Consider the following 15,796-nt stretch of genomic DNA (forward strand, 5'->3'; position numbering starts at 1 on the left):
TCTTTTCCTTTGTCCATAAAAGGGTGAAAATAAGGGACACAATAATGAAAAATATGCAAGCAAAGTGGCGGAAAGTGTCGTTTTTGGTTAGGCTTGGTTGCAGAAATACTTTAAAAATACCTTATTCGACTGGTCTCTCTCCCCCCTCTCTCTCTTGCGCCTCCCCAGATGTGCGGGGGAACGTTTCTGCGGTCTGCTAACAGAACATTAACTTTAAAGTCTTCTTTCGTCCCCGGCTATATGTGCACCATGCTGTAAGCGCTGGCCCCCGTCCAGGAATCTCCTGCAGCCAGCCGCTCATAAGCCGTCTCCTAACCTGGCCAAGAATGTGGAAAAGCACCTTCAAAGAGAAAACCCCTCTTGCAAGGTGTGGTTAAAGCAAAGTACCTGAGTCCACAGGTGGACGTATTAGAGCAGATGAAACCACTAACTGAAGTCCCACACCTGTCTCAGAGAGGGAGACACAAAGGGGAGAAAGAGAGCAGCGAGGATAAAAAGATTAAATCAGATCAGTTATTCCTTTATACGCTGACTTCACGCATCTGAAGACATCTGAGGCTGCGTTCAATAGATGTATAAAACAAAAGCAATATTGACTTTCCAGCCTTTCACATTCTAAAAAGCTTGATGAGTGGTGCCCAATAAAAGAAGTCAAAAGGTCAAAGGGCACAAGTGTCGCAGTTTTACAACGTGAAGCTGTGTTAAAAGACAAGCTGATCAAAGACACTCTGCAGAAACGGCCCAATCTGCCTCATCTGAGCAGAACATACAATGAGCGCTCGGGGACTGTGGCTCGCTCACAAAGCCGCCCAGTACCAGAAGTGAGCTCCGAGTGGTGAGAAGAGGAGTGGAGAGGAGGGGAGAACATGGCCGAGGACAAAGAGCTGCTTGTCCCAGGTCTGCCTGCAGGGAGGCGAGGGGGGGGGGCTGCTGCCACTTGTTTGAGGGGTCTCCATGATAAATTTCCCACTACTTGACTCTGTCACACTGTCTGCCACTTTGACAATAACTGAGGTCACAGCAGAGTAGTGGAGCGTTGACATCGTGGCCTGCGCAGAGAGGGGCCACTTTCTCTCTGCACGACCGGCCCGCTCCACGTCATGACGAGCAAACCTTAAGAAATAAATAAAACACTTCTCACAGTTTTCTTTACTCGGACCTGTTTATTTGTCACCATTAATCACACTTACGAGCCTCAACGCGTGCCTCACACACGCTGCAGGCCTGTCAAACAGAGAAGGACAGAGATAAATAGAATCCTCCTGAAGAGGAAACACATGACAGCACATGAAATATTGTTCATTTACATCTTTAAAATGACTCTGTTGAAACCTGAAGGAAACAAAAGTTGGCTGCCAGAGTTTCTATACCACCTGACAGGCTGACTCTGCGCTTTGGGTGGCTGTTGTCTTTGGAGTGTAGCTACAGAAAACCAATTTTACTGTGGGATTTATGCATGAAAATACAACAAGCATCCAGAGAATGAGAGAGGAAGACTGAGATAAGACTAAAAGAGAGAGAAAAAGGTAGTAGGTGAATGTTGATGATTCTTAAATCTAACTTTAACATCATTTTAAAGACTTGGAAGCTGCTAGAATTTATGTTAGAATGGAAAACATTCAAAAAGTTCAATAAAAATGAATAAAAAACTACTGACTACTATTGACTATTAACATCTGGCATGCAATATGAAATGCTGCCTTACACTGATGTCATATAGGGAAACGACCATGCTAGGGGCAACAGAACGTTATTCGGACATTATAAGAACATTAATTCAGTCTTGTCTTTGAGTCTCGTGCTTCTTTCCTCACGCAAACCTGTCATCCCTCTCTGAACCTGCGCTACCTCCTCCATAAAGAAGCTGGATGTGTGTGCGTGCCTGTGTTGAGTGTGTTGGTTATTGGGGTTGAGAAGGGTGGTGGTGGGGGGGGAACTCAATTCGTCCCACCTCCCTCTCTCCCAGTCAAGACGCTCCAAACTTTGGGAGCGCAGCGCGGAAACTCTCCAAAGAGTTTTGAGCTCGCGCTGCAGGACTGCAGCGAGTTACAGCAGACAGAGAGAAAGTTTCAGAGCGAAAGAAGGAAACTGAGCCGCGGAGGGAGACGGGAAAGGCAAAGAGGCGGAATGGTCCTCCAGCCGAGCGGCACATGTGAGCCCAGAGGCCACCGGTAACTTTTTTTTTTTAACTTTAAGGAAGAAAGGGCAGAGAGAGAGAAAGAGGAGATAAAGCTGAGATACACTCTGACTGACAGAAGTGTCCTGTCAGCTCGACACGATGGTTTGTTCACCCGGATTCAGCTGGTTCTTCCTGAGCGCTCTCCTGCACCAAGTGGCACCCTGGGGCGCAGACAGACCGGACAGACCGAGGCAGTGCGACGCACCGAAGTCGGTGAGTCGAGTTTGGGCACTTTATTAAGTCAAAGACACACAGTTAGACGAGTGATGGAACACTTCATGACAAGTTTGCTATTCAGCCCACAGCTGAGTGACACTTGTTCTATTAGTGCACTTTCGTGACAGACTTTTATTTTGTAAAATTACATTATTATTATTACGATTTTTATTTTATGTGGGACTTTTACGGCAGAAGGGCACAATCACAACTCCTATACTTTGTCATTATTGTAGTCTGTTTTGAGGTCAAAGGTTACGACCTTTAAAACGTTTAAATAACTTTTTCTCATAAAATTAGCCAAAAAAACAAAAACAAAGAACAAAAACAAAAGTGCAATCAGATTAAACAAAAAGCTGGAATGAAATTGTGAATGAACAAGTTATTATAACAAATTGAATGTGGACAGCCTGATAATTCTCTCTAAAATGTATAATAATAATAAAAATAATAATAATAATAATAATAATACTTTTTTTAAATAGCCTATTATTTAAAATAAAAACGTGTCTTTTACAGTCAGAAAGGGAAGTTCCGGTCTTGCTGAGCTGTCCTATAATGAAATCACTTCTAAGAAGAGATCCGCGCGCTAAATGAAAGCAGTTGCCAAAAGAAGTCGTTACCACGCGCCAACTTTATGGCTGTTTATGTGACAAACTCAAATGGGGGAACACCCACGGGTGACTTGACTTTATTTGGAAGAGTTTCACCGACCTTTCCACACACGGCCTATTATATCATTTCAGGCATATTGGTAAAATTATGAACTCTTAAGAAAGAGCATGAGCAGCCGGTTCAATTAAGCCTGCCTGCCTCCCACCCACCGTGAACGCATCCTCACCATGAAGGGAAAACAGTAAATCAAAATCACGACTGCAGACTTCACATCCAACACAAACGAGCTCAGCAGCAGCGGGCGGCACGTTTTTAAATGTGACACTCGTCATTAGGGAGCCGTTAGGAGATCACAGGCTTTTGTTTCTTTATGTCCTGCGTGCGGATAATGGATCTGTTGTCAGAGATCACTGAAGAACTCCGAGCTCCTCCGCTTCATGTGATTTGTAATGCGTCAGTACAGTGGTCTCTGTTTTCTGTTAGGAGTAATTACCCCCATAAAAAAGCAGCCCTGCGCGTCAAGACTCTCCAGAAAAGTCCACGCAACTTTACGCAGAGGGGATCTCGAGCTCTCCGCAGGACACGACCACACTTTCCATGTCGAAAAAGTCTTCATTTACGGGTAGGCCTAAGCGCACGGTTAGCTAGTTAGCTAATGACAAAAAGCTGCAGATGCCACAAAGTGCTCCTTTTTTCCGTTTCCGTGTGAGAAATATGATGGAGAATGCACTCATGCCTCTCCAAAGCTTTCCCGTCAGACTTCAAATCAAGTTAAAAAGCAACTGTTCAGAAAAAAAACAGCTCTGAAATTAAATATAGCACTTTCAATTTATTTTGTGCAGAGCCAGAAATGTGCCAGAAATTACTGTACTCATTGTAGTTAATTGTGATGTTAAAAGAACATCCCACAAGACGACTTCGCTGGCTTTTGGCAGCTGTTCGAACGCTTTAAAAGGCAGCTTTGGCAGAGCATCATAACTGGAACACAGCTGAGGGAAATCTTGATCAAATTTTAGAAGTAAACATTTTCTAAGAATAACTTTATTCTACAGTAATGGGTTTCATCCCTCAAATGCCTGATTACACTGTGTCTCAGAGGCCAGGAGTTTGATATTGTTTATATGAGTTAATTCTTTTTCATATTTGAATAAGGCCAGAATAAAAACCATCGCACATGCACAGCACATTTGCAGAGCACTTAACAAGGAACATATTTTAAATGCAGTATAGCTTTATGCTCATTGAGAAGAGCTGTGATTATTTAACTTCCATCGGGACATTGTTTTGTGTAAGGATCACCGCACTAGACAAACACTTCCTGTAAATCATAGAGGACAAATACAGTGCTGCACTCCAGGCTGTCAGCAGCAGATCCCCCGGCCTGGTGTAAAAAACATCACAAACAAAAGTATCTCAGTGGGGTCAGGGCGGAGAGCAGGTTTCTTTCAGCTTTTGGGTTTTATGAGCTCCAGTGCAGTATATTTGCACTGCAGCCGGGGAAATGATTCCCAGGCCGAAAGAGGCTTTGGCAACCGAGGTATGCACCTCAACAATACACGGGGGTCTGTTCACAGCCCAGAAGGCCCCTCTATAAACCCACTGCTGCACCACAGCAGCCCTCGCAGCACAGCCCCGAGCCGACTAGACTTCGTATTCCCTCTGCTGTCATCTCAGAATGGTATTTCAATCTTTAACTTGTTGACCCCGGCCTACGAGCCAGTAAACCACAACAGAGGGAGAAAGTGTCAGCTTTAGTTTGTAGACAAGTTGAATTGCTCTGACATGATGGTTTTGGTATTTTCTTTCCTTCCTCCCTCTTCCTCCTCTCCAGCAAAGTGACATGAACTCCTTCCTGTGGAGAGTAAACCGTGCTCCTCCTCATCCACCTTCCTACCTATTTGGCACCATCCACGTGCCCTACACCCGAGTCTGGGACTTCATCCCCGACCGGTCCAAGCAGGCCTTCCACAACAGCCGCAACGTTTTCTTCGAGCTGGACCTGACCGACCCTCTAACCATCTCCAAGCTGACCAGTTGCCAGCTGCTTCCTCACGGGGAGAACCTGCAGACGCTGCTGCCTCGAGACTTGTACCGCCGCCTCAAACGCCACCTGGACTACGTCAAACACATGATGCCGTACTGGATGACCCCCGACCAGCGAGGCCGCGGCCTCTACGCTGACTACCTGTTCAACGCCATCGCAGGAAACTGGGAGAGGAAGAGGCCCGTGTGGGTGATGCTGATGGTGAACTCGTTGACGGAGTGGGACGTTCGGTCCAGAGGGACGCCTGTGTTGGATCTGTTCTTGGCTCAAGAGGCTGAGAGGATGGGGAAGATTACGGGGGCAGTGGAGCGGGTGGAGGAGCAGTGTCACCCCCTGAATGGGCTCAACTTCTCCCAGGTAAGAGGACGACTGAACACTTGTTTATTGTCTTCTTTTTGCATTTGATTCCCTGCGTGTGTACACAGCTGGAGATGTTTGCCCTGTATCCTTCTGCTCGTAGTAAAGTAACCACGATGAGCAGCAGGTTGAGCTCCGTAATCCTTGGGAAAAGTGTGCACCGCACTCTCTGAGAAAAACAGTCGTAGAATGTGGGAGAAGACAATATGAGGAGAAAAAAAGTGATTAAAACCTTTCTGCTGGAGACAGCTTTACGGTTATGGATGTCCATCCACCTCACTAAACAAACACGCTCAACAGCTGAATCTGCACAGAGGGTGTCAGGCCGAGCAGCGCACATGCAGAACAGATTAGAGAAGGTGAGAAGAGCGGAGAGATCTCTCTTTCATTAATGCAGACTGTCTGGCTCGCTTGCCCTGTAATCTTAGACTTAGACTTAATTACATTAAGAGCAAATCACGGAGACAATATCCATCTTTTGTTTTCTGTCTGATGATAAAGAAATGAAGGGAACACTCATCTATTAAAGGAGTCAAAGGTCATAGGATTGAGACCATTTTTCAAACTGTGGGAGGTCCTCCAAAATCAGCCCCGACAGCACGAGGAAGATGCTCTCATGTAATTGATGTTCTGATACAACCTTTGATCTACATTAAGAAGGAAAAACATCTCAGTATGTGTATTCATGCAGCAATCACAACCAAGCACATGTGCTCCGCACGCACGCCACGCCACACACGAAGGCGCACTGTAAGAACGCAAAGCTCCATACATGCACATCGGCGGTGCAGTGCAACAGAATCTTTAGAGGGCCTAAGCCTGCATGTGACAGGTCGGGAGGTGCTCGGGGGCTAATTTGAGAGGCAGTGGGCTCCCAGCCTCTCCTCTTTCATCAGCACCTCCTAACTACGCTGTCAAAGTCGCTCTGCATGCCCCGCACATGCCTCAGAGCTTTACTGCCCCTAGAAATAAGCTCAGCCGGGCACACCGTGCCTCTCAGTAGTGAAGAAATGAAGTGCTAACGCCATTAGCAGGGCTTTGCAATTTGTTTAGTGTGTCATGTCCTGTAGAAATGTTGTTTACTTGTTTTCTTCTTCATGCCTCCTGTCCTCTTCTTCCATAAAGCAGTCTCAGTTTAACCGTGTGTAACGCTGAGCTGTATTTAGTGTGGCAGGCTCGGCAGTTGCCTCTAAAGCAACACTGTTTTAAGTTACATCCAAAAAGGGTCGAGTAGCAGAAGAGTGTCCAACTTTAGACAGGAGTGTTTATATCTCCGCAGAACTTCTATCGGACTTTAATAAGCATAAGCTTTTGTCTTTAATAGGAAGGAACAGGCAGGTCGCACTGAATTTACAAGGTACAGTAACAGCTTTACAAGACAGGTGTTCAAATTCTGATAAGAGTTTTATTGCCGTGAAAATTCAGTCAAAAATGGACCATGGCTAACTGGAATTTCACCCCAACCAGAGCTGGACTCGCGGGCCTCCAGCCCCCGCGTTTCCAGATCTGTACGAGAACAATTCAGAGCTGAACTGAAACTGACATGGAAACCATTATTCTCAATTATTATAATTTGTGATTTAATCTGAACACAATGGTTGATTGGTTCCCTCTACGCTCGGCTGTAACCAGGATGAGGTCAGTCGGATGGATCGAGAAAGACTCGCAGAGAAAACGTGTGGGTGGGAGACAGAAGAAAGAGAAGTGAGACGCTGAAAGAGAAAGGCAGAGATAGAGACTGATTGAGGGGGGGGAGTAGAAGAAGTGTAAAGGCAACATTGGGGTTGAAAATGCAGGGAGACGGATGTGCATCGTCTCACCGCTAACGCTAATCTGAAACATGAACAAAGCTCGAAGAGAGATCTGAGTTGGGAAAGGCTCCAAACCCTGACAGCCCACATATTATTTGTTCCCAATAAAAGCATTTGCTTACAATATCCTGTAACTTTGACCTCACAGGAACGCTGGTGATTTATCATCTGTCGCGCTGTAGATTTCCCAAAGCCACCTGGTCCCAGTGGCACCAGTGCAAAAGGGCAGGTATCAGCGGTAGACGCAGCCTCCAGAGGCCTCGCTCCAGCTCTACAGGTTAACAGGAAGTAGTTTTTGGATGGAAGGAAGCACAGATGATCGTCCTCTCTGGAGTTACAGGAGGTAGAGTGGGAGTTTTAATCCAGCTCCAGAGAGGTGTGAATGTCTCTGTGTCTCAGTTTAGAGGTTGTGGAAACAAAAGGCAGCTCGTGGTGCATGGTTCTTCTCCAGTCCTTTGGAGGCCGATGGAGGTTGACAGCTGGGTGGGCAAGCCAAGTCTTTGTGAGGAACGGCTGGAGGAAGCTAGGTCTGCTCACATCCTGCAAGCTGCGATCACAGCTCCAGGAGGTGACTGCTGTAAGTTACTACTACTCCCTCTCTTCCCTTAAGGGCAGGTCAATGACTTCCCAACACAAGCAAACATATCAATGGCGAAACCGCAGTCTCAGCATCACCACATCTCAATGTACTGATGCTGCACAGTGCAGCTACAGACTCGTTGCTGGAGTAAGCATGTGGAACAAAACCTGCTCCAGTGCAAAGCTGCCTTTGGGAGACTTGACTGCGGCTCCAGTCTGCGGGCCTCTCTCACTCCCACCAAATAAACGCCCATATTTATTTTCCCTGGGTCGCATTGCAGCCGAAGCCGCTGGCCCGTGTCGGAGAGAAATTGCATCACAACCGGTGGCGCCTGTCTCCTGGGCAGGGGTCAGGGGTCGCGGCGGGAGGTGGTGGTGGAGCCGCCGAGCAGCAGAGCGGTAAGGAGACTGGCAGTCTGCTGGGGTCAGTCTGGGCACCGCTGAGCAGGCAGGCAGCGCCCAATCTGATAGAGGAGCGCGCCTAACCTCTGGCCATGTTTAGTTTCCATTAGCTCGGCTGTTTTGTGCTGCGACTCGTTCAACTGCTGTGTGTGTTTTAAAAAAAGCGGAAGATGACTGGGTTGTATCATCTCAGGTGGAGCTGGTAAATGTTTCAAGGGATGGGAGGGTGGTAGGTGGCAGAGTCCGGTTTCTCAGCAGGAGGGAGCCCTGTTTACTGCCTCAGTGACAACCTGACGTGTCTATTTCCATCAGTGAACCCCCCCCCCCCCCCCCCGTGCCGTCGTCAGGTGGAGGCTTTCTGTTGTGCTGACTCTGCAGGCTCACACATATTGTGGCCACTGCGGGGAACTTTCAGGCCTGGAGATGTGGAACAAAAATATCACCACGTTGCATCTATTCGTGGTAAAATAATATGATATGTAATGACATTTAGTCTTTTCAATATGCTGCATGTCTGAAAATATATAGAGAAAAGTGCCGGGACAGCAACCACACGATTTACACACAGTGGTCATGAAGTGAAACTCTTGTCTGTCTGGGCCAGAGACGTTCTCTTTAACCTTGTTAAGACCCACACAGTCTGCGCTTCCCATAAGCCCCTTTTACTCTTCATGATATTCAATTTGTATTTTTGTTTAGTTTCCAATTCAGATTGGACCTTATAAAGAAAATGGCCTGAGGACACAAAGCAGTGATTGAAAAATGATTTAAAAACTAAAAGACAGTAAAAGTAAAATAGTGCACATGTCCAGGAGGAATGTCTCCCTCCGTGCAGATCCAGAGGTTTTTGGCTGTGCATGGCGGTGATCTGATGAGCATTTATGGTGAGCGGTGAATCAAATACCGTGAGCCCGGGGTTGTGAATGTCTCCGTAAGGCTGGGCAAGGGTTGCTAAGAGCACAGAAATCAAAATAAGATTCTCATGCGTCGTATCGAGTCATGCAGAATACTCTGCTCTGTGTTCTTTGGACGGCGTTCACCTAAACAGGACATCTTTAAAGCGAGGAATTAAGTAACATCCAACCTTGCCCGTATCCAAATATTTACATTCCCTGACGGGTGTGTAAGTTTGGGTTTGAAGCGATGTGTTGGCCGCAGTTGGACTGATGGAAAAAGCGACTCTTTGTCTGCACTCTGCTCTTCTTTCCTCCTCGCTCCTTTTGGATCTTTCCCCCCTCCTTCTCGCTCCCTATCTTTCTCTCTGACATGTCCCGAGGCTCTAACTGTCCCACAGCTAACCCGATGCTCAGGTTGTACATCAACACACTCCCAGAGTGGAAAAAGAGGAGGAGAAGGGGAGGAGGCGATCACCTTTAAAGTGTACTGGCGACGTGTATCCCCTCTTTAAGCGTGACATCTGAGGGTGTTTCACATCTAAGCTATAATTACCTGTGCAAATATGTGGAAAACTGCGAGGCAACACGTATCAGGGCCGATCATCTGGTGCTGTCGGCAGGCAGACGGCAGTCCCACTGTTGCACTAATGACTTAATAGGCCTCCTTAATGACCAAATAGCCCGCTGCCATCCAGAAGCACTTAGACAATTATGAGCTGGCCAGACCTCTGCAGGCTGACGGAGCGGTGCACAGGCTGGATATGGATGCTGAGAAAACAGGGGCACTGTGCACTTGACACCTGAATAGATTGCAGTTTCATAATTTCTTTTACCGGACTTGTGTTTGTGGGGAAAAAATTAGAGGTATCAGAAGAGAAATTAAAGCTATGAATGAGTTTGAAAGCTGATAAGAGCTGACAGGAACTTGGTACCGTGTTGCAACAAGAAATGTTCCACTTAAACAAAGTGCAACAATTTAAAGTGTTCTTAACTGGAAAACCTGAGTCAACACTGCTTTCATGATAACTCTCTAGAGTAATTTATTCAACTAGGCAAGTTCTGCAGCTGACATAGATGTATACATCTATTATTTTTTAATTTATAAAGGCATGACACTTTAAAGCTCCTGTGAGGAACTTTTGGTTTGTGTTGATTTTGACGACCCCTGTGGACAAAGCCGTACCTCTCATCTCTTTGCTGATTTTGTCCTGTACATGCTTAAAGAGCAGCTCCAGTCACGTTTCAAGACATATAAAACGCCCTGCTTGAAATAATAAATTGTGTCTGATATGTTTTTTCTGCAAAATATGTTGTAAAAAATATATGTAAATTTCCAACAGCCCCCTCCGTCGCGAAAAACAAAACACGTCTCTGCCATCGTTTAGCGGCAACTTGTTGAAACTAAGCTAGCTTGAAATGTAGTAGTAATATTAACGTCAGTAGTCAGTAGTGAGTTACAAACATTACGATGATGGTTACAGCTGGCTCGCGCATCGCCGAAGTGGTTGCCATAGGTTGCACATAATGATATGCATAGCGTCACCCCGTCCGTGAACGGGATTGGCTCCTTAGGTTTGTGACATCACAAACCCTGCCATTCTGAAAACGTGTTGTCCAAGCCTGTCCTTGGTACATTGCAATTTAAAAGCAGACAGGCCCAGCCATGGAGAGGACTGCTTATGTTGTCCCTGATACGTCTTGTAGCACATGAAGAACACCACATGAAGATGTTTACAAGGTTAAACACTTGATTTTGACTCGAGGGGGTCTTTAAGTGGTGTTTTTTTTAACAAAAAATCTAATCCTGCTTTCATATGTATCACCCACTTTAAATTTCTGCCCTGAAAAATGTAAGCAAAGGCAGCGTGCAGTTGATAGCTATTTAGAAATAATCAATCTTGTTGCTGATGGTCTGGTTTGCATTTGTAGGTCATATAGAGTAATCGGAATTAATCTCAGTCTGTACTGAACCCGTATTGATCTATCATGAGCAGGACATTGGCAACAGCAGCAAGAAAACGCTATCTTACAACAGGTGCAAACCTTGAGCAGAACCAGACTCATTGGTGCGCAGCCATCTGCTGCAGCTGGACGGGCAGATGGCTTCAAAACACCAAAAAGTAGTCCAGGGTTCATTTTGGTCTTTATTTTGTCGAAGCTTTACTGACTATACTTAACTTCCCTGCTATCTCTCTGCTCCTCTCTGTAAACCTGCTGCTGTCTCCGGGTCACAACCCTCCTCACTCCAACGTCAGTACCTGAGAGACCTTAGCTAATGACTCCACCACATTGTCGCTGACCTGAGCCCCGCTGAGGTAGCGAGTAAAGCACGGCAGGTCGGAGTGCTCTTCCATACTTTAGCGCACAAAGTGCCAAATCCATCTCGCCCACGTTCTCCCTGTGGTGGGGAAAATGAGCGTTCCTTTCTGCTTCAATTGTTACGGCCTCAAATCACACCGCGGATCCATCGTCGCTCTGCAGTCATCTTCCCTTCAAATGAGGACCAAAGCTGCTCTGCACACGCCTACACACGCACACACACACACACACACACACACTTAAACCGTGCTCTGTTTCTGTATAATTATTTTGTCATCCTAACAGTGGAAATTGCAGTAAAGTGAATGATGGTTGAGCGTGTTTTCCTGCAGGCAGCACACACACACACACACACACACACACACACACACACACACACACATTATATTTCTATGTTACATATCTGTTCATCACAACAAGGGAAACTGCAGTAAATTGTGCAGAGCTAGAGGTTGTTTTGTAGGGGAAGGGTAGGTAGTTTCCAGGCAGGCTGAGGTTAATCTCAGGTTGTCTGGGCCAGAGGCTGATTGATCACAGACAGGAATGTGACTGATTTCCTCAGAGACCCACTCGGCCCCTCTGGAATGTTGTTGTCTTTTGGGACGTCGTTGTTTTGTAACCTTTGTTTAACCAGGTTAGCCCCTCTATAACTGAGGATCATCTTATGTATCCGCCATGTGATGTGAGGGCCACTAAAAGTCGTGCTTCTCTCTTGATGCTATCACTTAAATCACATTCCTACCTGGTGTGTTTTAATGTAATTATGACTTTGGGATGGGGCTTAAACATGGCAGACCAGTTTTTAATGTGTTTATACACAGAAAGGACTTTTTCTTAGGATATTGTTTCTGTAGTCTTCGTAGCAGGTGTTCAGATGTTATTTCATGCAGGTGGTAATGTTGGATGTCCAGACTAAACGTGGGTGAAGTTTCAGATCTGTGGGTAAAAGTAGAGTAGAGTAATCCTCAGGCTTCTCAGCTCAGTCTGCAGGCTGCTGTGAACGTCAGGTTTCACAGTTATTTCTACAGGCTGCACTTTGTGACGTCACAAAGTGCAGCCTCAGAAGGCTTCGGAGAGCTGGCCATCAGAAGAAAGTTGGCTTGTAGGGGCGGGGTTTCTTAAAGGGACAGAGCTGACTGAGTGGTTTTAGGCAGAGGCTGTATGAGGGCCTGAGCACCAGTGTGAGAGAAATGAGGAGTTTTTTTAACTGTAATTTATGCTAAGCTACTCCACAGGTGTCCCCCCCTTTAATCTATGTATTATGTATCTGTTATAAATTAATTCCAAAAAGTTAAATTAAAAAATACTTATTATGCTATTATATGTTACTTACATTTCTTAAAAAATATGAATAAACAGATCAAGGCTGGATCCAAATGCAGGCCAAGGAGAAACACTGGGAGTGTACATATTATTTGCATGTCAACTAAACATGAAGTACATTTCCATCACTTTGATTTAATCAAATTCTACCAGATAATCAGGAGAAATTTCAAACTGTATTTTGTACAAGTGACAACAGTAGTAATCTCTATTTACATGCAGGACCGCACGTTGGTATAAGAAGTGTTTTGGTTTCTGTTTGTAGAACCTTTGTAGTCCAAGTAGTACTGACCAATCACGTATCAGCAGGCTTCAGTGTATGCAGCAATAGTCCGTATGCAGAGCAAAAACAGTATGTCTATCTCTTGATAGACATATCTTTCGGGGTGAATTTAACTTTGCTTTTGATCTGAACACACGGTCGCTTCTCAAGTTGCTTATAACTGTAAAAAAAGCAGCGCACGGAAAAGTAAGTCTTAGCTGGAAGTCGTTTATCGCTAACCGCTGGCTTCACCGGAAAGTTGGCCGCCGTTCCCGGAGGCATATATCGTCCTCGGACGATAGCCAATGGGTTCCGAGATTGCAGTAGTAGTTACATTTCAGTTGCTGTATAGGAAGTGCGCAACTCACTGAATTTTCCACGTAACTGTTTTCACAAGAAAATAAAGGGATTCTCTCCACAGGGCTTTTATTTTGAAACAGACACTGGGAGTTTTGAGTTTGTACCTACAGCAGCTAACAGGGCAAACAGAAGCAGGTCAAACGAGGCCTTGTACTTAAAGGTGACCAATTATCAAAAAGAGCACATGTGAAATGAAGGCCTGGTTCTAATACAAGCCTGAATCACCATTACACCATTTCATTAAGTTACAATTATAAACCCATTTTATGAGAACACTATGGTTAAAGTTGGATAAGGTTAGGAAACAACTGTGGCCATGGTTAAGCATACAGACATACAGAATTTGCTGAAATTAATGGTGTTATTTCTTAGCCTGCTTCCAAACATGCTCTGCTTGTTCCTCTTCCAGGAGTGCAGAAGCTACAATTCTAACCATAAACATGCACAGACAATTGGGCCTCAAGTACGCCTGCACACCATCTCGCTTTGAAACCAGTCAGGAACTAAAGCCAAACACACCACAGCCATAAGAAAACTGTATATTAGAGCTGACTAACATAAAGAGTGACAGAGCGGTGTATCAATATCTCCCAGTATGAGCGAACATGGAAAAAAGATTGCCAGTACACCATGGCATGTGATTTTCCATGTCGGCCGCTCTGTGGTCCGAGATGAACTCAGCGTCTGCCTGCCTGTGACATCAGCCACACATACTACCACACCTCTCACACACCAGCGGCCAACACTCATAAATAGGTGCCAGAGGAGAACAACTGTGTGTATGTGTGTGTGTGTGTGTGTTGTGCGAGCCAGGCTTGTCGAGGATTAGGTAGCATTAACGGAGCACTCTCACTGAACCCGCTTTTAATGTGACCCATGCGTCTTGTGTGCCCCCTCGGCCCCGTCCCCGTTATACACAACCCAGAGGAGCAGTTCAGCTCCGCTTACACCCTGCCCCTGCACCTCTCACCTTCCTGTCCCCCCCCCTCTGCAATGACCCACGTGGTCATGCTCATTTTCACTTGTAAAGCTTTTACCGGCAAGAGCCTGCACGTTAGATTATATTTAAATATTATTTTTCTGTTTATTTATCCAGTCAGACTTGAGAGGAACGTACGTCATTTGGCAACACTGTGTGTGACACATTTAGGCATATTCACACCTAAATCTGTCCTGTGTACAACCCTTTGTTCCTCCTTTGAGTCTCATAGAGAAAGGAGTCATTTGTGACTAAACTGTCTGCAACTGACAAGAAATACTTGTTGTGAGTCGAGCTAGTTCCAACTTCAATCTGCAATCTTCAATCACATCCAAATGTGTGAGCAGAGAAGAACAAATATAAGCATTTACTGGTTTTTAAAGCCACATCCTGCATTACTTTACTTCCATCATCAGTTTTCCCAGCATCATAAAGGCTTCAAATATTCACATAATACGCCCAAAGTAAAATATCAGATTCAAGGCTCGAGTATGGAGCAGGTGGGTTGGAGTAAGATTACACTCTGTCTTTGACAGGAAGCTGTTAATACTGCTGCTTGGCCTTGTAAAGAAATGATTTCATGCTCAAAGCTTAAACTAGAAAACTGTTTTTTTGTGCAACTAAGTCAGTATGGGTCCTGAAGCTGGTCCCAAACTCCCTGAACAATGTGAAAACTGCATGTTGGAGCTTTTGAAACAAGGCTCCACTTGTAAACTTTATTAGGCAGCGCATAAATCCTGTCAGTCGTCCTATCCCCCACCCTCCTGTGCAATTTGGAGGATTGACGCCCCTTTAACACCTCTCCATCTAATTCCCCTCTCCCATCTAAATTAAGCATGTTGACGCAGGTTTTTTAGACCCAGGAAACCCCGCTTATAGATGTCGGTTGTCTCTGTTCCAATTGCCAGTGGAGTGCACTGCTATCGGTCTCATTTCTGCTGCATCACCGTCTTACGTCACAAATGTGCCGGAGACAGGGTTAATAAACAGTGAAGATTTTACGGTGGTTTACTCAGCGCAACAAATTTGGAACGATGTTCGAGCGCTGCTCGGATGGAGACGGGCGCAATTTTTAGGTGAGATGACAAGGAGTCGCAGAATTTACAGACAAAGCATAGCATCGCGCCAGAAAGGGGGCGGAGATTAGCGTGTCAACACGGGTTTTGTGTTCCCATCAATGCCATTCGGAGCTGAAGCGATAATTACCCGGGTCTACTGTAGAGTCATTTGACCCGGGTTTGAATGCCGATTGTAGCCTTTCCCATTAAGCAAAAAAGCCGGGTGTTTTTAATAGAGATAGACCGATATGGTTTTTTCAGGGCAGATACCGATACCGATTATTAGTAGTCAAGGAGGCCGATAACCGATATTTGGAGCCGATATTCATTTGCAGTAAAATATTGGCGTCAAAATTTTGAATAATACAAACTCCAACACTTAACTTTGTTTAAATG

General features: G+C 45.5%; 1 protein-coding gene across 1 annotated transcript in view; it reads left to right on the top strand.

The window, feature by feature from the left end:
* The first annotated feature begins 2,068 nt into the window (after positions 1-2,068).
* The window catches only part of trabd2b (TraB domain containing 2B), a 69,626-nt gene continuing 55,898 nt past the window's right edge, over positions 2,069-15,796 (top strand). The window contains exons 1-2 of the mRNA XM_069680233.1: positions 2,069-2,392; positions 4,842-5,411. Coding sequence (XP_069536334.1) covers positions 2,279-2,392; positions 4,842-5,411 — 684 coding nt within the window. The 5' untranslated portion in view covers positions 2,069-2,278. The remainder of the gene's footprint in view (positions 2,393-4,841; positions 5,412-15,796) is intronic.

Source organism: Semicossyphus pulcher, unplaced genomic scaffold (assembly GCF_022749685.1).
Source record: "Semicossyphus pulcher isolate SPU_LCO1_2020_fin unplaced genomic scaffold, fSemPul1.0.p SCAF_4, whole genome shotgun sequence".
Classification (NCBI taxonomy): Eukaryota; Metazoa; Chordata; class Actinopteri; order Labriformes; family Labridae; genus Semicossyphus; species Semicossyphus pulcher.